The 24,062-nt window shown below is 39.7% G+C and overlaps 1 protein-coding gene across 4 annotated transcripts in view; it reads left to right on the top strand.

Annotated features, from left to right (window-relative positions):
• The window catches only part of LOC134204809 (probable serine/threonine-protein kinase DDB_G0267686), a 333,973-nt gene that overhangs the window by 297,511 nt on the left and 12,400 nt on the right, over positions 1-24,062 (top strand). For all 4 annotated transcript variants that reach the window (XM_062679623.1, XM_062679615.1, XM_062679610.1 and 1 more), the window contains one exon: positions 22,942-23,199. In XM_062679623.1, coding sequence (XP_062535607.1) covers positions 22,942-23,199 — 258 coding nt within the window. The remainder of the gene's footprint in view (positions 1-22,941; positions 23,200-24,062) is intronic.

Below are 24,062 nucleotides of genomic sequence, written 5' to 3'. Positions count from 1 at the left end.
CCTCCAGAAGCTTAGGCTTCCTCCAGAAGCTTGGGCTTCCTCAGAAGCAGGCTTCCTCCAGAAGCTGGAAAGCTTCCTCCAGAAGCTTGGAAGCTTCCTCCAGAAGCTTGGAAGCTTCCTCCAGAAGCTTAGGCTTCCTCCAGAAGCTTAGGAAGCTTCCTCCAGAAGCTTAGGAAGCTTCCTCCAGAGCAGGCTTCCTCCAGAAGCTTAGGACGCTTCCTCCAGAAGCTTAGGAAGCTTCCTCCAGAAGCTTAGGAAGCTTCCTCCAGAAGCTTAGGCTTCCTCCAGAGCTTAGGCTTCCTCCAGAAGCAGGCTTCCTCCAGAAGCTTGGGCTTCCTCAGAAGCAGGCTTCCTCAGAAGCTTGGAGGCTTCCTCCAGAAGCAGGCTTCCTCCAGAGCTTGGAGGCTTCCTCCAGAGCTTGGAAGCTTCCTCCAGAAGCAGGCTTCCTCCAGAAGCTTAGGCTTCCTCCAGAGCAGGCTTCCTCCTGAAGCAGGCTTCCTCCTGGAAGCAGGCTTCCTCCAGAGCTTGGAGGCTTCCTCCAGAGCTTGGAGCTTCCTCCAGAGCAGCTTCCTCAGAAGCAGGCTTCCTCCAGAAGCTTGGAGCTTCCTCCAGAGCATGGAGCTTTCTCCAGAGCTTTGAAGCTTCCTCAGGAGCAGAAGCCTCCAGAAGCTTGGAAGCTTTCCAGGAAGCAAGCTTCCTCCAGAAGCTTGGAGCTTCCAGAAGCTTCCAAGCAAAGCTTCCTCCAGAAGCAGCTCCTCCTGAAGCTTGAAGCTTCCTCCAGAAGCAGAAAGCTTCCTGCAGAAGCTTGGGCTTCCTCCAGGAAGCTGGAGGCTTCCTCCAGAAGCAGGCTTCCTCCAGAGAGGCTTCCTCCAGAAGCTTGGAAGCTTCCTCCAGGAAGCAGGCTTCCTCCAGAAGCAGGCTTCCAGGAAGCAGGCTTCCTCCAGAAGCTTAGGCTTCCTCCAGAGCTTAGGCTTCCTCCAGAAGCTTGGGCTTCCTCCAGAAGCTTAGGCTTCCTCCAGAGCTTGGGCTTCCTCCAGAAGCTTAGGCTTCCTCCAGAAGCAGGCTTCCTCCAGAGCTTGGAAGCTTCCTCCAGAAGCAGGCTTCCTCCAGAAGCAGGCTTCCTCCAGAAGCAGGCTTCCTCCAGAAGCTTAGGCTTCCTCCAGAGCTTGGGCTTCCTCCAGAAGCAGGCTTCCTCCAGAGCAGGCTTCCTCCAGAAGCTTGGAAGCTTCCTCCAGAGCTTAGGCTATCAGAAGCTTAAGCTTCCTCCAGAGCAGGCTTCCTCCAGAAGCTTGGGCTTCCTCCAGAAGCTTGGAAGCTTCCTCCAGAAGCTTGGGCTTCCTCCAGAAGCTTTGAAAGCATCCTCCAGAAGCAGCTTCCTCAGAAGCTTAAGCTCCTCCAGAAGCTTGAAAACTTCCTCCAGAAGCTTGAAAAGCTTCCTCCAGCTTGAAAGCTTCCTCCCAGAAAAGCTTCCTCCAGAAGCAAGCTTCCTCCAGAAGCTTCCTGAAAAGCTTCCTCCAGAAGCTGGAAAAGCTTTCTCCAAACTTAGCTTCCTCCAGAAGCTTGAAAAGCTTCCTCCAGAACTTGGCTTCCTCCAGAAGCAGAGCTTCCTCCAGAAACTTAGCTTCCTCCCAAAAGCAAGCTTCCTCCAGAAGCTGGAAAAGCTTTCTCCAGAAGCTTGAAAAGCTTCCTCCAGAAGCTGAGGTTAAGTATGTCTAAAAGCTCAAAAAGGTATCTCTAAAAGTAAAGTAAATCTTTTTTCCAGCAGTTGAAATGCTTCCTCCAGAAGCTGGAAAAGCTTTATCCAGAAGCTGGAAAAGCTTTCTTCAGATTCTGCAGACGCTTCTATTCAGAAGCTGCAGACGCTTCTTCCAGAAGCTGGAAAGGTTTTCACCAGATGCTGGGAAACTTCCACCAGAAGCTGGTCAAGCTTCTTTCACAAACTGGATGAGCTTTCTACAAAATCTTCAGGTTCCTTCAGAAACTAGGACAGCTTCCTCCAGAAGCTGGAAAAGCTTTCTTTAGAAGCTGGGGAACCACCCCCTGAATGTCATTTTCTAGAAGCTGTAAATGTTTCCTCCCAAAACTGGAAACGGCTCTTTCTAACTTCTTAAGAATCTTAAATAGAATCTTAAAAAGCTTCCTTAAGAAGCTTGAAAAGATTTCCATCGGAGCCTGTAGAAGCTTCCCCCAGAATCATCAAAAACCTACCTCCAGGTGCTGAAAAAGTTCCTCTCGAAAAAAAGCTTCCTCCTAAAGCTGTGAATGCGTCCTCCAGGAGCTGGCAAAGGATTTTTTTTAATGCGAAATACAAAAACCCATGCCAATCACCGTGTTTAAACTACCACTGGGTCGCTTTTCGCGTGGTTAGATTTTTATCAATTTATCGGTCAGGGTAAAAGTAGTGCAAGAACTAAGCACGTTCTAACACTAATTTCTCGATTTCTTCTAATATTTATTTCATTTTTCTTACCTTGAGAGTGCATCCGAAAGTTCATTATCAAAATTTTATTCAAAGCGCGCCATAATTGTATCAAAATCCTTTTTTGTTACCTGAAATCAATCCTCCAATTATTGGTGCAACGTTCCAATAGCAGCGGTATTTTGTTATTCGAGTTCCTATAGTTGCGAATCCAATAGGTTTTAAATGGGATTCGCAACTATTGAAACACTACCGCAACCATTGGCGCAAGGGAGAGAATTAAATACCGTATTTTAAAAATACTTCACCAGTTTAAATGGAATTCCAATGTTGTTTTTGTCTCTATCGTGTTATGACAGGTCAACTAATTGACCCGTTATGTGGGTTACTGCGTTTGATTTACTATTATTTGACTTGATTACTATTATTTGGACTTTTAGCCCGAGGTAGTCCATCTCATGGCCAACTCAATGTTTCAATGAATCCAAAGCCCTAAAATAACTAAAAAGAAATTGCGTGAAAAGGCCACCCTAATCGGCCATCTCGAAAACTATGTGCTTTTCTCAGTATTTTTTCAAAAACACGCACATAATGGCGTATTTGGCATGACCGTAATAAAACTAGACCAAAAATTCTGTAGCCTAGGCAAAAAAGTGTCAAAATAAAATATAGGAAGGTTGGAAAAACCGAAATTTTCCGCATTTTGTTGAACCATCTAACATTTCCGCGAGGAAAAACGCCCCACAATGTACTACGCGTCTCCACTTACTGTCCATATCAGAATGCTGATTCACCGACGCGTGGTGCTTTGTTCCCAAAGAGCTGCCAGCCAGAAGGCGTTTTGCCTTATGAGTTTTCCGACAACGAAATATCACCACTTTTTTTTAAATGGGAATTATCAATATGATTGAGATTTTCTACTTTTTAAATGGCATCACCTAGCTCTATTGTTTAATTGTTGCATAAGGTAAAAATACCCATGAAAACAGTTACAGCTAAGGCATTAAAGCAGTCTTTGTTCAGCTAGGGCATATTGCCCCTCCTTTACTGAACTATAGATTCAAATTTCATCTCTGCACGAAAATCTTTAGGTCAGATTTCAAATTTTTGAACTGGGAGCACAGTCACCTTAAGGCATTCATTAAAACCACACCACAATTGTACAAGTTCAAAATTTAAACAACGAAAAGTGAACTTCTTTAGAATCCACTATCTATCTTCGTACATTGTCAAAAACAATCTGCTTGGAAAGGATAACTGAAAGGCATTCGATTTTCGCACATTAACTGGAGGATTATAATACATTTTTGTATCATCCAAGGGGTTGCAACTGTGGAGTTCATCCTGAGTTTTGGCAAGCGGGAGCCACTTGGAACACCTTGTCGCACTATTTGTTCACTGAATGTGATGGACGACGCATTCCCCGATTGCTTTGATTGCTGATGATGTGACTCTAAGTTGTGGTTCACATTAGGCCTACTTCGATGGTTTCAAAGCAATTGAATATATGATTCATGTAGTAAACAGCAAGTACTGTTTCACTGCCACACATTTCCCCTCTTCTCAGGAGTTTTTTTTATGAAAAAAAAAATTGTCATTTGAATTGGTTTTCAATAAAAAAAACATGAAAACTTTGTGGTTTTATTATGCCTATAAGAAACCAAAATATTAACCCGTTTACTATATGTGGCACATACTACATACAACACTTAACAACTGTGAGACGAAGTTGAATTCAGCTTGTCAAATTGTGCTGTTCTCCAGATATGAGATCTCCAAATATAATGTTTACACTGACTAGATACCGCAAATATGCTATGCTAGCTGATCCGTCGAACTTCGTCTCTCCAAAAAACCAATTATTTAGCGCAAACTTTTTTTTTGATAATTAAGGTTTTAACCCTTCACAAATCTCTTTCTCAAGAGAGAAACGATGACGCTTCCTGAAAAGGCAAATGTAATAGCAGAGAAAACGTTTAAACCTATTTTCTCTACCACAAGACTTTGTTTTTTTGTCTGTATGGGAGCTCTTCCCACTACTTCCAGAGGATGGAAACACCATAGTAACATTTCTAATCTTCAAAAAACTCTACATGCCACATTTGGTACCACTTGCTCGATTAGTTCTCGAGTTATGCTGAAATTTCTATTTTATCTGTAGCCCACCCCCTTTCAGAGGGGAGCACTCAGACAATCATTGGAATCTTCTCCGGCCCTAAAAACTTTCGTGTTCAAATTTTCATGCCGATAGTTCCAGTAGTTTCCGAGTATATAAGGGTCGGACAGACATGCGAAAATTAATTTTTATGTGTATAGATATAGGTCAGGTTTTCTTGCATATCCATTCTTAACTGTACCTGTTGATTTCAATTTTCATCAATACTGTTTTTCTCTTGAAATTTTGATAAGGGACATTACGACTTCGAGCATACTACTTTATAGGCAGAATGATATCGCTTAGTAACGTACGTATCATCTGGTATTATAAATATTGCATTTATAGTATATGACTACTGTTATGGAAGGGCCTCAAGTGGCATTTTATTAGAATGCAACTGACACTAAGTCGTACTGAGCACTTTATGCGAGCACCACTCGCGCTCATTCAAAAATTCATAACAATAACTCGTACTGAGCACTTCATGCGAGCACCACTCGCGCTCTTTCAAAATGCATAACAATAACTCGTACTGAGCACTTCATGCGAGCACCACTCGCGCTCTTTACGAAGATTAGTAACACTAAGTTGCACTGAGCACTTTATGCGAGCACCACTCGCGCTCATTCAAAAATTTATAACAATAACGCGTACTGAGCACTTTATGCGAGCACCACTCGCGCTCATTTGAAAAAATAGCAACACACGCTTAAAATCAATAACACAGAGATGTGTTTGCATCACACAAAACGGACCTAATGCGGAACATCCCCTAGATGAGCGACAGTTACACAGGCACAAAAATGCCTCGTACGGTCGTAATAACGGTCCTTTTCAACATGTAAACGTTTGTACAGATTCCTTGTTTCATGAGGAACCAAATACTGTTGAAAATATTGAAATCCAAGCTTCAATAAAACTACACGAGCTATTTTTGTGGCTGTGTAACTATCGCTCATCTAGGGGATGTTCCGCATTAGGTCCGTTTTATGTGATGCAAACACATCTCTGTGTTATTGATTTTAAGCGTGTGAGCACTTTATGCGAGCACCACTCGCGCTCATTCAAAAATTTATAACAATAACTCGTACTGAGCACATTATGCGAGCACCACTCGCGCTCATTCAAAAATTTATAACACTAAGTCGCACTGAGCACTTTATGCGAGCACCACTCGCGCTCATACAAAAATTCGTAATAATAACTCGTACTGAGCACTTTATGCGAGCACCACTCGCGCTCTTTACGAAAATTAGCAACACTAAGTCGCACTGAGCACTTTATGCGAGCACCACTCGCGCTCATTCAAAAATTCATAACAATAACTCGTACTGAGCACTTTATGCGAGCACCACTCGCGCTCTTTACGAAGATTAGCAACACTAAGTCGCACTGAGCACTTTATGCGAGCACCACTCGCGCTCATTCAAAAATTCGTAATAATAACTCGTACTGAGCACTTTATGCGAGCACCACTCGCGCTCTTTACGAAGATTAGCAACACTAAGTCGCACTGAGCACTTTATGCGAGCACCACTCGCGCTCATCCAATAATTCGTAATAATAACTCGTACTGAGCACTTTATGCGAGCACCACTCGCGCTCTTTACGAAAATTAGCAACACTAAGTCGCTCTGAGCACTTTATGCGAGCACCACTCGCGCTCATTCAAAAATTTATAACAATAACTCGTACTGAGCACTTTATGCGAGCACCACTCGCGCTCTTTACGAAGATTTAGCACACACTAAGTCGCACTGAGCACTTTATGCGAGCACCACTCGCGCTCATTCAAAACATCATAACAATAACTCGTACTCACTCACGCTCATTCAAATATGCATAATACTAAGTCGTACTAAACACTTCTAAGCATGTCTGAGTTGAAACTACCTATTGTTAATTAACAAACACATTTTATTAATACTGGTATCAAAAATGATACCACTACCAGAAAAAGTTTCGTTTGGTAGCCATGAACAGCCCTATACGTGTGCTTGGGCCTATTGGACAATTGTAGCATCTGTAACAAAAACAATAATCTTTTTTTTAAATGCATATTTCAAAATTTTCTATGCGAAAATAAAAATGTTCCGCACGCCTATGAAGAAAAGTTTAACAAATGAATAAAAGATGTTAACCCCATTCTTTCATCGTTTTAACTTTTTTTTCTAAAGTCGACCATCGATTACAAATCACTTTTAGAGTGAAATCAGTAGTGATTCAGTCTCGTTGCAAACCCTCGAACACCATTCTAGTTTGAATCTGAGGTAAAATAGAACAAACTCACTAGCTTCGCCAACAGTGTTTTATCCATGTTTGTAATTTGTTTTCCCTTAAATTAAACTACTATGCTGCTGCTAAGGAAAGCACCGCAACGCAAAATGGATTGATCCGTACATAAAATGACGCATTCATACACCAAAACAATTAAAAATAATTGAATCTCGTGATTTATTAGTGGTGCAGAAAATAACAGGTCCAGTTTTCAAAAATTTACTCACCCAATGTCCAAGTATTTGACCACATCATTTCCACTTGCACAAACAATTCTACTTCTTTATGGGTACTCCCGCTTGCTCAATACTACATTTTTTTAAAAGGCTGAAAATCTAGCAGGATCGCCAAATGTGGAGTTTATCCCGAATGTTGGCAAGCGGGAGCCACTTGGAACACCTTATCGCACTGTTTGTTCACTGACTGAATGTGATGGACGACGCATTCCCCGATTGCTTTGATTGCTGATGATGTGACTCTAAGTTGTGGTTCACATTAGGCCTACTTCGATGGTTTCAAAGCAATTGAATATATGATTCATGTAGTAAACAGCAAGTACTGTTTCACTGTCCCACAGCAACCTCTCGCGTTTTAAGTACTGCGACTCATGCTGAATTCTGTTGAATCGCTGGCGAGAAATCTTAACTTTACTTGTATCAAATTTCCATAAGGCGTTTGATTGAATTTCTTACGTCAATCTGCTACAGTATAGTCCAATTGATTAAGTGTGACGGAACTATTAATAAAATCTCAGTCGTTGTTCAGTTGTGTTCAGTTTTAGAATATGCTTAATGCGGGTCCGGGTTATTCGGCTGTTCACAATCAGTATCTATTTCCAGATGGCACACATATTTTTGTGCCCTCCATATATGCATATCGCTCATTCGCGTTGGTTCCTTGGGGGGTTGGCACTTTAGGCAGCACGGGGCATCACCCCGGCACTTGATGTGTGACATCGCTGAACGTACGTACCCACAACAAAGTGAAAGTTGTGAGCCACCACGGCAGAAGGCAAACGAACAACAACGCCGTTGTCGTCGCCGTTGTCATCGTCGTTATTGGTGGTGTGCAAACAAGTGGAATAGAAACCGAATCGGTCCGAAAGAAGCGAATAGATTCCAAACCCTCCTCCCCAGCTCGTCTAGAGCTGGCAGCTTATGGGAGTCGTAGGAGAGAACCGGGGTGGCGCAAGAAGCGCCATTCGATGGGAAGATATTATGTGGCGACGCCGACGACGACGATGGAGGTGAGGTCGTTGGTTGGCGACAAAGACGACGAACCCGCCGCCGCGGTGACTTTGTCTGTTCCACCCCAGAACAACAACAAACCAACAGCAGCAGCGCCAGCACATCCGGCCCCATGCATGAGCCGCAAACTTACTGCGCGCGCGAAAAGTGAAAGTGGTCGATGCGATGCGGTCCGGGTGTGTGTGTGTCTGTGGTTCATCGTGCTGATTGACGGAGAAGGCAGAGGATATAGAAGAGTGAGCTGAGGACGCGCAATGTAGCAACGGGTTGGGGCTGGGGCAAGCATATCGGGGGGTAAGTGTGAAGAATTCGAAATGATGTGTTATCACACAGCACCAGCAGCACCCGTTGCGTTGCGTTGGCTGGTTGGCTGCTTTCGATTTGGGCCAAGAGTGGCGAGTTTGGTGCAGCCGCGGAACCAGAATAGGTTGGCTCGGTTTTGAGTTGCCATCAAAATGGATTGAACTACTCAAGCATACTTTGAAAAGGTCAAAAAGAGATACTCTACTTGAGGTACTCTCTCTTTCGTTTATAATCAAACGAAAGCTAAATGGCTTATACTGGGGTGGTTGGGAAGGGTTGAATAGTGGCAAAGGTGATTGGAAGCTACTCATGAGACTTTGATAGGAGTTATCTTAAATTCATTCTTTGACGTCACTAAATCTGTGCAAATCAGTAAGCGTTTTGTAACCCCCTTAAGGATTTGTAGAATTCATAAACACTCCCGAAAGATTGTTGACTTGGTAGATCCATATGTCTGAACTCGAGATTGATTTGGAGAACTTGAAATATCCGGTTTGGACATATCTAAATCGTTTATCATGCGCACTGTATGGACACCATGGGTTGCTATTGACTTCGATTGAGCCCAGTTGACTTGGTAGACCAATTGGTTCGAACTACAGAATGATTTGAAGAGCTCAGAACATCCGGTTTGGACATACTTAGATCGTAAGTTATGGGTATGGCCTCTGAGGGCTTGTATGGGCACCATGGGTTATATTGGTTTCGTCTTCTTCTTCTCTTTCTTCTATGGCTCTACATTCCAACTGGAACTTGGCATGATTTTCAACTTAGTATTCTATTAGCATTTCCTCAGTTATTACTTGAAAGCTTTTCTATGCCCGCCATTGCATGAGTATGTAACTTGTGTGGCAAGTACAATGGATACACTATGCCCAGGGAGTCGAGAATGTTTCCAACCCGAAAACATCCTAGACCGGACCGAGCATCGAACTCGCCATCTCCGGATTGGCAATCCTACGCCTTTGCTCTCAAGGCTACTTGAAACCCGTAGCTTGGTTTCGTACCAAGCGTAATTAACCTGTTAGACTAAGGCTCTGAAATCCAGAATGGTTTGGAGAACCTAGAACGTATATAGACATATTTCTTGCATTCATGATACGTCATCTCTGAAGTAGTGTTGAGTACATTTATGAGAAAAAAAAGGGCAATGAAATCGTTCATGCGCGATATTCGTGTACAATGTTTGCTTACATATAAAAATGGCCAACTGACGATCCTTCCTCCGACGATTACAGGATGTAGGTGTGGCCGATCTGAGGTCAGATTCGAAAAATTTATGAGCTGACGACTGTTTTGGGTATTTGAACATGTAAATTTAACTGAGAAATGCCTGAGGTATTGCTAAGTCAAATCCGGGTCGATACGATCCGAATACCGTAAGTGTGTGTTTTTTTCTGGAGCTCGTCAGGAACGTCGCACAAAGTAGGTCAACATTCAGAAACATAGTTTTTCACGAAATAGGAAAAAACAATAAGTTTCAGACCTCCACATTATTTCGTAAAAAAGTTATGTATTACAATTTGAAAGTGCGATTCGGATCATATCGACCCGAACACGTTTGGAAGGTTAAAGGAATTTAGATTCATTCATCTACAGAATGTAGTTTCCAATTTGGATTTCTATTCAAACGGTTACACTATTTTCTAGAGTTACGAGGGTTCAACTCGTTTCTTCTTATAACCGTCGGTAATGAGTTGTACTTTTTTTCTCTTATTCGAAAAAGGAGTTAACCTAAACTAATGACTACGATTGCAATCATTCTCTTCGCTTTCCTATTTCAATGTTTCCTCACAGGCAGGATCTTTTTTCTGCCGTTAGTCCTGACAATTTTTATGTAGTAATGAAAGTTTATTAGCCTCGGTCTATTGTAAGTAATCTTAAAATGACGCTTCTGCGTCGTCTGAATTTGTTCGAATTTTAAATGTCTTTTTAATTTTTTTATTTTTTACAATTTGCAGAAATTTTTGATATTTTCTGAGAAATTGTTTGAAATATGATTGTGAAACTGCCTTTCTGAATCGAAAACTAGCAGTACCTAGGGCCAACCAGGACACAAGAGACTCTTCGGCAATCCTAGGGTCGACTAACTACTGAGTAAACAAAAACTAACAGCGGAAAGTTTCACTTTACTCATATAATTTATTGATTCCTTATTGTGGGGTGTTCGTGTTGTGTAATCTGTAATGTAAATCTTCAACGACTGTCTGTAATATCTGTAATAAAATCTGTAGTGTAATCTAATTTAAATGATGGTACCGGTACATACCGCTGCTGTCTCGGTTGTTGGGGCCGGAATAGCTAGCTCCAGTCCAGCAAGGGCCCTCCTTAGCCGTGTGGTAAGACGCGCGGCTACAAAGCAAGACCATGCTGAGGGTGGCTGGGTTCGATTCCCGGTGCCGGTCTAGGCAATTTTCGGATTGGAAATTGTCTCGACTTCCTTGGGCATAAAAGTATCATCGTGTTAGCCTCATGATATACGAATGCAAAAATGGTAACTTGGCTTAGAAACCTCGCAGTTAATAACTGTGGAAGTGCTTAATGAACACTAAGCTGCGAGGCGGCTCTGTCCCAGTGTGGGGATGTAATGCCAATAAGAAGAAGAAGAAGAAGAAGAAGAAGAAGTCCAGCTGTGGGGCCAGCATTCTCGCGAGCGGTGACGCATCCGACGAGACGCATCCGAGAGAGGAACTCCTTCGTGACGATTAGAGCCCATGGCCGAGGAATCGTCCGATGGATGACGTTAGAATCCTTGACGTATTAGCTACGGAAGCCTGACAGCTTCGCGGGCCGAGCCATGTGCTGGACGGAGAGGCATTCCGAAAAGAAGTAAGAAAGAGGTCCTGAACACCTTTTCCCGAAGCTCACACTAGCTCCCTCTAGAAAGGGAGGGGTGCTTCACTTGGAATTCTGCACTTTACTTCCACTCAACACCACATGGACGCCTGATTCACTAAGTGCGCAAAAATAGACTTTGGCTACCCTTTTATTTTATTTCCACTTTATTTTCCCGTACTTTTATTCCGTCCAACATGGTCTTTCTGACTTTACCTGCCATGCTTGATGTTTGGTAGCCGGCTTATCGTATTCACAACGGTATAACCCAAACGCTACTGTGGTAGCTCCAAGGCACCGACACCCATTTCTTTCACTATGGATTTTGACGGGTTTGTCTGTTCGTTCTTTTTGGGGATAATTTTATCCCACAAAGAGCCTACTTTGAAACATGCAGTTTGTTCTATGATGTCTTTCTGTTTTGTGATAAGGTACTGTATAGGGTTATGCGCTAATTCATCTATGGCGCCAATTCCCGTCATATCAAATTCTAAATCACTCAATACTCGCGAATAATAATTCATATCAACGAACTTCCCAAGTAACAAATTCAATGCTATCTGGATTTATTTTAGTTTTATTAGGGTTTTGTTTCAGCTTTGGTCAATACCATAAGATTACCATTCATGTTACTCTTATAGCTATCTTCAAAACCGTAATAAATCATCCAATAAAACCATGAATGTCAAATGCTTTATCATCTTATAAGCGGTATTATGGTTATCTTGAAGAGCCCTATAAATCTAATGTTGTGAGCTGTTATAAAACCACATTTTTTTGGTCTCAAGTTTATCCTACGAGTAACCTCAATAAAACTTCGTGGATTTGATTTGACATTGCACAAGAACAAAACAGTCGTGCATTATGAAATATCAGGTGGTCAAAATATTCGCAAATGTTGCGGATAAGCAGTTTGCTGGACTTGATATAATAGTATCTATAGAAAATATAAATACTTAGAAGAAATATAAATACTTGGAAGATATCAATAGATGAGCTTGATGAATAATATGCGTAAAGGCAAGATTCTTTTTGGAATATCAGATGATTTACTAAAATTTAATGAATTATCCTATTTTATTTTTTATATTTGAGTTCACCTATGAATGGTTTTTGTTCATTATTATCCAATAAAGATATCTGTCGTATTCCAGCCGAAAACGGCTGATTGAAATCCGCTGTTGATTAGCGGTGCGACTGTTCGTTTTAAAAGTCGACAACAAACTGACGGTGCAATCTTCGTCGTTGCCACTCAACCCGATGGCGCTACCAACACCATCTCACACTGCGGTGGCAGCAATGCGCTAGCATTGCCATACCCCGCCGCGCAACCTCTCTCAGCCCCTCACAAGCTACCGATTCATTGGCACACGCTTAAATGAAGCAAAGTTCGTCAGAAAATTTAATATGTTGCTCTACATACTCTCAAATACTCAATCATGCACAGATTCTTTCATGATAGAGATCAATATAAGTGCATATGCAAAATTGAGAGTTCGAATCAAGTCTAATGTAAAACTTGCCACATTGTACGGTAAATTGGGGCACGTGAAAGATGTGATTTCACGATTGGTATATTTGATTGCTTATGTTTAGTGTACTATCCGCAATAGCAAAATCAATTCTCGCTTAACTTTTCAAAAGGACCTAAGTAACATTTTATTCATGAATTAATTTGAGTGCTGCAATCAAAAGCTTTCATATTGTTCTGTTGATTGCGCTATTCAAATTAATTCATGAAAAAATGTTACTTAGGTCCTTTTGAAAAGTTAAACGAGAATTCATAGTCTAGAATCACTTATACAAACTAAAATCATTAGCCGCTTACTCTGAATACTATAATCCAATTTGTGTTTATTATTATCCAATAAAATATGATACGAAAATTGTGGTGGTGATCAATAAATACTATTCTCGTTAAGTAGTATTGAATGAAACGAGTGACATTCTGCAAAAATAAAGTATTGCGGTTCCAATGTCATTTTAAGTATTCTATTTTTCTTGCCTATTACTTTCATGTTGAAATTTTCACCAAAAAAATATTGCTTCCACCCATGTTATCTAATCAACAGGATAATCAAACAGGAAAATAAAAAAGTGTGAGAAAGTACTCTAGCTTTTTATTGGTAGGCTATTTTCTTCAATTATTGAATGTTCTAGAAATAAAAAAAAATCTCTCCGGAAACAATTAATTTTGACTGCTATGTTATACGATGACTGCTCATAGTGCCATTGCATCCATGTTGAAATGAAATATCCTTCTTACCGACCAAATTTTTTTTGCATAAACCCCTTCTAATCACAATTATTACTGCAATTAAACACTGTTTTTTATTATTTAAAGCACTTTGAATGTTTCTTGACGATTTTTCGATGAACATAGTGAAACATTATTAGAGCGATGAAAATTATGTCGGAATTTGATTGATTCAGATGACAACATTTCGGTGGCGCGCTGTAAAATTAGTTATTTTTTCATCTGCTTTCACCAGAAATTCGAACGCGCACCAAGATTCTATGTACGCGAACGAATTCTGGATCATTATTTTATTTCCAATGAAATAGTTCTGCCTCCATTAAAATGTTTGTTATCATTTTTCCGAAGACTGCGTTCCTCGAAGCATGCCTACCAATTTCTTTTTTCTTTCTCAAACAATAACAGCTGGTGAAATCCATTTTTTGACAGCGCGCAGCGGTTTTATGGCGCTCTTATTATCAGCCTTGAAATGCCTTTGAAGACGTTCTCAAGATATTCAAGTCATAATCTACTCTTGTAGTGGTCATCAGGATGTTTTCATGTAATTTTTGGTTTTATCGTTGTTCTTAGAAATTTGCTTTCCAAAATTGCTAATATAGTATCAAAAAACTTGAAATGTTACTTGGGTTATCCTCTGGCGGGATAGAAAAAGTGTACACTATGGTCTGAGCTCATTGAAATCACATTCCGGTGTTATTTTCTTTGAAAACACCTCGATCAAACTTTGCGATCCAGATTATTTGCTCAATTTCTTGACTTATTCGTGCGACGAAAGAAATCCAGCCACTTCTTCTCCTAGTGAAGGCACGTAGCACCACCATCAAAATCCACTAATTTCAATCACTTGCACTGCACTTTTTCTACATTAGCTTTCCATTACATACTAAATTAAAGCAATATCTATTGCTGGAGTGAGAAAATATTCTGCAAAAACTCCCGAAAGGCGATAAAATAATCAATTTTTTAAAACTCTAAAGGTTTTGAATTAATTTTTCTTCGTCGCCTTGGTAATCAAGGTTGAAGAACGCGTTGCCAAACTGACGATTTGAACTGAAATGATCCTATGTAGCACATCTGATTATACATCATACAGTCAATAAAATTCGTTTGTTCAATAAATTTTCGCTAGCATAATAACAGTAACTTCTTCCAACTACATTTTTTCCATCCAAACTTGTCTTGTATACCAAAAATTTCTGCTATTCCGAAACATTAAATAAGGGGAAAAAAAGTCATAGTATAAATTTGACGGCAACACTACCCACGTACATGTGCAGCTCTTGTGCTAGTTGTTTGACAGGCTGGAAGATTTTAATGAATGGTAGTGCAGTCAAAACTTTTTTATGCGGTCTAAATGGGATTGTACTTTTTTTATTGAATTTTTATTTATTTTATTTGAATTTTTTAAACTGGAGCCGAAAACAAACTTGATGAAGACTTTCGAAATTGACTGACATGATCAGAGCTTAAAATAATCGAAGATTTTTGGTGAAGCCCATCGGCCTTCTTTGTCATTCTCATTTCGTACATATTCATATTCGACTGAACATGGACAATTTCTGATCAATTATCAGCCAATGAGCATTTATTTAGATTTTGAAAACTAATAAATTACTGTAAAACTAAACACATAAATGATGATTTCAACAATTATTCACATAAATCTGACCCCGACGTTAAATTAAGAGGAAATTTTAGTGCCAAAAGTCAACATAATCAAGGACAATTATGTTTTATTCAAACCCAGTGACCATTCTCAGTACCGATCAAATGAATGAATATGTGTAGAAGAAAACTGAGTAAGTCATTCTATGTTTTGAATAGTCATGCGACGTTTGTCAATATTCGGTCCGAAGTTGCTTCGTGAAAGTGATTATTTTATGCTCTGGACATGATAATTATTATGGATGAGGTCAAAAATAGCTTGTCCTAGACTTTCTTTTGAAAAGGGCCAAACTTTTTTTACTGATTTTTTCAAATGGATATAATCGAAAAACGACGCATCCTACAAAAAAGTGTTATATGGGTGACTATCGCAAAATCAGTCAAACTTTCTAATAAAAATATTCAAAAAAATCTGAATTGAGCCCTACACTGAAAAAAATCAGTTGTAAAAATTAAAAGTTGATTTGCAAAAAAACGCCCCTTTCGATTTGGACGAAATTTTGTCTCAAGATAGGTGATTATGATCTCTACCAACCGTCCATACATCGCAAGCTGGACACTTTTGAAGAAAAAAAAGTTTTTCTAGCAAAAACTTTTTCTTGTCGAAATTGATTTTTTTTCCTTTTTTTTAAGGGGTGTCAATGCATTTAACATAAATTATCGTCGTAGCACCAACATAGAATTTTGAAGTCGGGACTTCCGAACCGAACTTTCTTCCGAAGTTTTATCTGTCAAACTAATCGATGAAAAAAAAATTAATGCGTTGTTTAGCGCATCTTTAGTCGAATCCAGCGCACTACTTCCGAAGTTGGGAAAGTTGTCTGTATTTGGAGAAAAATCCAACTTCGGTATAAAAAGCGTTCTAACTTTGTTCCGGATAGACAATATTATCAATTCAGTAGAAGAAAATCCAACGACAACAAAATGAATAAAAAAAAAATGGTGCACACCTGCACTTTTGACAGCTGACTGACCTGATGCTCTTTATGGCCCTCAGCTTGTGGTTGTCAGTCTGGGTATCACACTTACCTAAGGTACTTACGCGTCAGCTTCTGCATCTCACGATGCGATTGTCAGTAAAGAACATCGTTTAAAAGCGTGGTGGTTTTTGTTTTTATATCGGATCATCTGGTGACGGCCATGATATTTTGCAAGATCAATTTGCCCGATTCAATTATGATTTGCCCTCTGTGATGCGAATATATCCCTGAAGTAAGTCCAATAGATCCACACATGTAGCCGAAGATCTATATTGATTGAGATAAGTTACATTCTCTTCGAGTATATGACCACGCACATACTCCGTACACAATTTCTATTAAATGTACCACAATGGGCACCAGGGTTGGGAAAAACGAATTTTCAAATAATTGAGGATGAGCAATACTCTCAAGCGATCACATATCCAAAATATCGATTGATAAAAGCTCGCTTGTAAATGTCAAACATCAGATTGAACTTCATTGTTGGCATTAAATTTGTTTTAGTATGGTTTACATTCAAATGACAATTTTGTGTTTGTTATCAATTGATTCCAAAACTTTAAAGGTTATCGCCGATGACAACTCGCCTAGACTACCAAAAATCCACACATTTTTATTAGCATTATAAAAAAATACTGCCATAGAGCCCTGAAGAAGATCCTAATCTCTGTTCGAAACGTCAGTGATGAAGTAATCAACTCTATTACTCGTGACTGTAAGCCAATCCAAAAATTTAATGACATTATTAAAACAGGCTTGTTAGATTCTATATACATAGTCTATTGTACATATGACGTGTAGATCTGAAGGCCTTCACTTCAGAGATTTCTTGAATAACCGCGAACATCTTCCATACATATATTCTATTCTATAAACCACAATGGACACAGAACATATTTTAAATGAAGCCAAATATCTTTGATTACGCGTGTAGATCTGAAGGCCTCTATTTCTGGAATTTCTTGGATAACCAAGAACATCGACCATAAACATTTTCCAATCTATGTTCTATAATGATCACAAAATATATTCAGAACAGGCCAATATCCTATGAATTTAAGCAATTTTTATTTAGCACGGTGCATATATACCGTATAAAAAATAATTTGGTGTACTTGTTGAAATCGCATTTTAATACTAACACGTTTATTTCACGTCAAACCAGCGAATATTGGAATGGACGAATAAAAACTTTCATGGACAAATATACAAAACTGAAATTGTATTTTAGAATACCGGTTCCTAATAAACCATGATTTGTTCATTGCGCTAATAATATGCAATGGAAAGCAGGAACTCTAAAATATATGTTGCATACAACTTAGTTGGAGTCAGTGGCTGGGCTAGCGTTTAAATTAGACTTAAAAACCAAGTAGTACAAACTACGACGGGAATTAGCTCACTACCCTATGCCTTTTTTCTTTTTATATCATTTTCACCCTTGAAATTGTTTATGTTGCATTCGCAGTACACTCGTATTGGTGACTCAGAAAATATGTGACAAAGATGGCGTAGCTTCCCGGGTAGTAACATAATAATAGATCCGATTTAGTTTTTTTGAACTTGTATAAAAGTTTGATAAATTTGTTATCATGACTTGTTATGATTTGGAACAGTTTTCGCCTTTCGCCTTATTGTTCGTTATCTATTGAGCGTGATTTTCCTAACGCTGATTTAGTGTATCGTTGTCTGTCAGTTGATAAATAAATGCATCTTTACATCGTTAAAACTGATCTGATACAATTAGCATTCAGCATGCCGGTTTGTGATTGAAATATGTGCTTGATGGTTCTTGGAATGTTAGCATTAGCATTGTTACGGTGTAATTCGTAGATTGGACACTAGTGATACTCATGTTTTACTTTTGAGATCCTTATCTAGAATGCTATCCGACGTTAAGAAGGGGAGTGGTCCTTGATTCCAGTTCTTGGAATGTTCGCCCCAAAATCAAAACTTTTTTTCATAGAAGACCCGCAGACTTATAGTGTTCTAAACCAATTGACTCAGCTCAACGAATTGAGGTGCTGTCTCTGTGTGTGTAGGTGTGTACGTATGTGCGCAAAAAGGCTCGCCAACTTTCCTTAACTGATTTGCTCGCCACAAGTGCATTCGACGAGGAATCCTCTTTCATTGTTTCCTATTGAAAATTGGTCAAATCGAACTATGGGATTCTTTTTTTCTAGTTATTACCAAAATACTATTTCTATAATGCGTGAGACCATTACCGGCAGGGTTTTTTATTGTTTTCGATGTTTTTTAATTTTAGATTTGTTAAGTTTGAGCAAGTTTTATTACATTTTCTCAATCTTGATTTAATTCTAAATCCAACCAATTTTTTTTTTCATTAATTTTTGAAAATCATTTTGAAATTCATTCAAAGATATGAAGTTTGAAAAAATTAATAAACTTTTCTCTTAGATTTTCTTTAAATTTCTAAAATTTTTCACCACAGTTTTAAAGACTTCGCATCTTCTGAAAAAATTGCTCAAAATCTCTCAAATTCAATTAAATTTCTCGACATTTTCGATTTTTCTTAGATATCTTTTAATAAGGAGAAAACAATCCTAAAAGCTTTAATGAAGTTTTCTTAACTTTGACTAGCAATACTTTTTTCCGAAAAACACGCTAAAGTGTATTGCATTTTATTCAAAATGGAACATTCATTCCTTTTAACATTTTGTGTTTTTTTATTTGTCACCGCAAGAAGCCTTTTTGCCTTTCTCGTACAACAAAGTTGTACTGAAAGGCTATCATTTCGCTCAGAAAACGAAATGTTTATAGAAGCCTCGGAGACCTATGGTGTTATATATATCAATCGACTTTGCTTGACGAGCTGAGCAAATGTCGGTCTGTCCGTGTGTGCACAAAAGCTAAGAAAAACATTAGACAACTTTTTATATAGTAATCGTCAACCGATTTTCTCGCAACCAGTTGCATTCGACAGGGGGCAAAGCCTAGTTGATCACTATTGAATTTGATAACGATCGACCGTTGCGTTTTAAAGTTATAAAGAAAATGGTACATCGAACCATATTAACACCTTATGAGGTTGGTGTCTTGGCTAAATGCGAAAAAGGCAGTATCACTACTCGGTGAATTAAGTTGAGTTTTCAGTTTAAAATTTCCCCACAGCATTTCCTGCTCGAGAACATCGAAAAGCTTTCGGTCTAGTTCTTTCAATGCCTACTCTTCCTAACCGTAAAAGGTCTTCGAAAGAATCCGAGTTTAATGCTGAACGAGTATTGCTTCCGTTTGCAAGTTCTGGTACGAGAGCAAGTCATGTAATTGACAAAGAACTTACTTGAATTAGCCAACGTTTTTTTTTTTCAAAGGAAGGAAGAAAAAACGTGACTAGAGATTTCTTGTATGTCTTTAATATATAGACTTGCAGCTCTAAACTGGCTAAGTCTGTGCTGACTTGATAAATGTTTCCATCAATCACAGTATGTAGGGCAATTCATCAGTGCAAAACCCGCTGGGCCTTACTTTTAACTGGATTCAGCTGAACAAAATTTTCTGCTTCACTACAATAATTAAAAATTAAGATGATGATGACCTTAAAATCCATGTCTATTTGTGAACGTACTGTGTGATGATTTTAACCTCCGCCCGCCAGAACATTTTCATTACCTTCTCGAGGTGACAGATGAAGTTGAAACATCGTCTGCAATCAGAATGCTTGATCAGCGTACCTCACTCAGTCGTCTTATTTGGCTTATTAAAGGTCAACTTTCCCAAAGAACCCATATTTTTTGACACCTCTAAGTATTTTTGAAATTTAAAACAAAAATCGCAAAGGTGTTGTTTTTTTATAAGATTGGCCCGATTTTGAACGAACATCGGGTGAATTTTTCAGGCCAGTTCACACGTGCAGCACTTTTTCGGGTTTTGTTTTCGATTTTAAAAATAGTTAAAGGCGTCAAAAAATGGGTTCTTTGGGAAATTTGCCCTTAATAAGCCAAAGAATCGACTGAGACAATAAAACGAGATACAATTTTTGACGGGGAAGGTCAATTTGCGCATTTGGATATTACTCGCATCAGCCCAATAGTCTTGTCGGATGGCGTATGGCGGGTAGAAAAACTGTTTTGGATTTTTCTCATTGTTTCGAATTCAAATCGAGCGTCTCTTTTAAATAATGACTGGAACCGGAATCAAAACATTGGGAAAACTGGAAATGGTATGTCGCTAACCTTTACTTCAGTAAGAGTCTAATCTGTGAAAGAGTAATTCATAGAATTATCAAATTATTTTGCAGAATTTTGGAGATTGATCTAAAAATGTATGTCGATGCATTGAATTGGTAATCGCGGTTGCTTCTCGCATTCGTTGGCATCCTCTAAGATGGAATAGCCCATATTCCGTTGAATAGAAAGCATGGAAATCTCAGTAGAAATGACGTTCCAGGTAGATTGCTGGAATTTAGTTAACGACCGCCGTTTTGCTTAAAATATTCAACAGCTGCACGAACGTTCCTTAACTGTTAAGGACAAACAAAACTGTGTTGTATAGCCTGATTGAATTGTGCTACATCATTTGTTGATAATTTCCCTGTAAAGTGTCCTCGTACGGAAGTAGTTTTCTTGGTGTCGCTGATTGTCAATCGTGGAGAACAAATCTGATCGAAAATGAATCAAATTCCAATATAAACCATTTCAATTACACAAGAATTTACGATTCACCTAGTTCTGTGTTTTCGCATTGGTACCCAACCCAATTGCAAATCAATCAGCAGCTTGACACGTGTCGTGTCGTGATCGCCGCTGCAGCAGGTCATATCGGGCAAGGTCATTGAAGGGTGTTCTGCAAAACCCTCGCTGCTTGAAGTTCATTGCTCTTCGCCGGAGCAGTTTCACGCGATCCACCACCAGCACCGGATCGGAGTTTGGCTGAACTGCATGGCGGCGGCCAACTTGGATGGCCGGGTGGTGGTAGAAATGCGAACACAAGAGCGAGTGCGCCGCGGCGCGGAGCAGAAAAGAAAAACTTTCACTCTTTCGCTGTGGAGTCGTCGTTGGTTGGTTGGATTGGATGGTTGCGATCGGGGTAGAAGTGAAAACTTTCACATACTTACGACGGACCACCATCCCAACCATCCACCATCAATGGCCCCAGCCAATGAATGCTCGCTTGCTTGCTTGATGGTTGGTATAGTTTCTTTGCTTGGCCATACAAAGCGGCTAGCAGCAGGGGATGATGTTGCGCACGGGGCGCGGCGATGATGGCGACGACCGCATCAGGTGACATTTGTTGGCCCGAGGCATCCTTTTTGGGGGGGTTGAAGTGGTGGTTGGTTACTTGGTTTCTTTGCTGGTTCGGTAGAAGAATCAGGTCCGTGCGTTCAACCGGGACCGGATAACAAAAGATTTCTACTCGCTGTTAGGGTCTGTTCACAAATTACGTAACGTAAAAATCCGAGTTTTTGACGCCTCCTCCCCTCGTAACAAAAGTAACATTTTTGGTACCCCCTCCCTCCCCCATGTAACGCGTAACTGTGAAAATTTTGAAGGCAGATTTTTTTTCTTCGCTGAAGCATTTGGGTTGTGGTATTTATAAAAAAACTGTTAGGGACGGCACATGATCAAAAATCAAATATTTTAAGAATGCAGCTAGTAGAAACGAAAATAGAATTTGCGATTATAACCATTTACATAGTTGAGCGGAACTGTGTTGTCGAGAAATACAATATTCGTTTGGTATTTTTACGCATATCAATCCCGCTATTTCAGCATGCTTGATTTCGATACTGACTAATGTTCGATAACGATAAATAGCAATTAATTGCATATTATTCGGCAGCTCGGCCGTACGAAAACCATTTTTTTTGTTAAATATCTTGGCTGTGCATATGCACAGCACATGTTTCGAAATGGACAAATTGATATGAAATTTGCGAAAAAGAATCCACGTGTCTTGGAGGGACTTTAAATAAATTTTTATTAGCGTTATGCGGAACATTTGGTAGTGCCCTCCCCTCCCCACCTTTTTAGTGTAACAAAGTATAACGCAAGTTGGACCCCCCTCCCCCAAAAGCGTTACGTAATTTGTGAACAGACCCTTATGGGGATTGCTTGATGCATACACCGTTGCTAGATGACGGCAACGACCGCGGAGGTTACGAAAGAGTCCATTTTTGTCTCAAGAAGGACGGTTTGCCAGCTGAATCCGAGCAGAGGAAGATACTTTGTTAGTTCCGTGTACCAGAATTCTTCACAAATATGTAAAAATCAATAACGTAATGCAATGTTCTGACACTCATAGGAATTGTGAGACCAAGTTTTGAATACAGCTCGTTATTTCCTCCGCTTTGGTATTTCCTTCTGTTCGGAGATAGTCCGACAACTCTTGCAAAGCATAATAACGCGCACATCACAAGTGTGCGCTCGTTGAGAAATTCATAAATAAATTAAGGTTTTTTGTTTGTCCCAAACGGGCGGCGATAGTTGCGGTATGTGTTGGTGGTGGTTGCAACTTGCGACATATGTTCAATCACTAAGCCGTTTCGCTCATCGTCCAACCATCTAAGCTTGGCTCTTTGAAGCTAATTTTGATTAAGCTTCCAGCTGGAAAGAACGAGTTTCGTTTGTCCTTTCCTTTTTGACGGCATTTGGGGTCGTCAAATTTTGCCCGCGGGGTTGATCTTTCCGAATGATTGTCATAAAATATTTTTCAGTGGAGGGGAAGGTTGTTCTCAGGTCATCTGCTGAACTACAACAAACCTCTCAAATCTAATGATGATACTCGTACTGTTTCGTTAACCCAGATTTCGCCCTCTCTTGTCGTCTTCTCCATTTTAGTACTTGCTGTCTTGGCGTGGCTTTCACGGGAACATGTGCAAAGGGTTCCACAGCCTGCAGCGGGACGGTCAGATGGTGGATGTCACGATCGCCGCCGGGGGTAAGATCTTCAAGGCACACAAGCTGGTGCTGTCGGTGTGCAGTCCGTACTTCCAGAAAATCTTCCTCGAGCACCCGTCGCAGCACCCGATCCTGTTCATGACCGACGTCAATGCGCATCACATGGCCGGGCTGCTGGACTTCATGTACAGTGGACAGGTAAGTACTATCTAATCTTTTGATTTGCGAATCAGAACTCGTTGACATCGATTGTGAATAAAAGTTTATCAATTTGACAAGAATGGGTAGAAAATCTGACTACCAAAAAATGGCAGTCAGTATGAAGAAAGCATTGTCAATTACATCAATATAATCCAAACAAAATCAGAATACGAAACAAATCCAATCCAAATCGGATCCTAACCCAGACTGAATCCAATTTAAATCCAATCCAAATTCAAACTCGTAAAAAATCAATCCCAAATCCGATCGGTCCAAATCCATTTAAAATCCAATCCAAATTTGAACTAAATTAAATCTAAACCCGATAGAAATCCAATCCAAATACAATCCAAATCCAATCCAAATACATTCAAAATTCAATTCAAACCTAATCCAAACCCATTTCAATTCCAATCCAAATCGGATCAAAATCCATCCCAAATCCATTCAAAATCCAAGCCAAATCCGATCCAAATCTAATTCCAATCCGCATTCGATCCGAATCCAATCCAATCCAAAACTTGCAGAAAATCCAAACCGAATTCAATCAAAATCAGATCCGAACCAATTTAAAAATAATCAAAATCCAATCCAAATCCAAACCAAATCCAATCCAAAGACACTCAAAATCCAATCTAAATCCAATCCAAATCCAATCCAAATCCAATCCAAATCCAAATCCTATCCAAATCCAATTCAAATCAAAATCAAATCCAAATCCGATCGAAATACAAGCCAAATCCAAGCCAAATCCAATCCAAAGCCAATCCAAAGCCAATCCAAATCATATCCAAATCCTATCCAAATCCAATCCAATCCAAATCCAATCCAATCCAAATCCAATCCAAATCCAAATGCAA

This window comes from Armigeres subalbatus, chromosome 1 (assembly GCF_024139115.2).
Source record: "Armigeres subalbatus isolate Guangzhou_Male chromosome 1, GZ_Asu_2, whole genome shotgun sequence".
NCBI classification, from domain to species: domain Eukaryota; kingdom Metazoa; phylum Arthropoda; class Insecta; order Diptera; family Culicidae; genus Armigeres; species Armigeres subalbatus.
The sequence above is the reverse complement of the archived record's forward strand: the minus strand, read 5'-3'. Positions and strand labels throughout refer to the sequence as shown.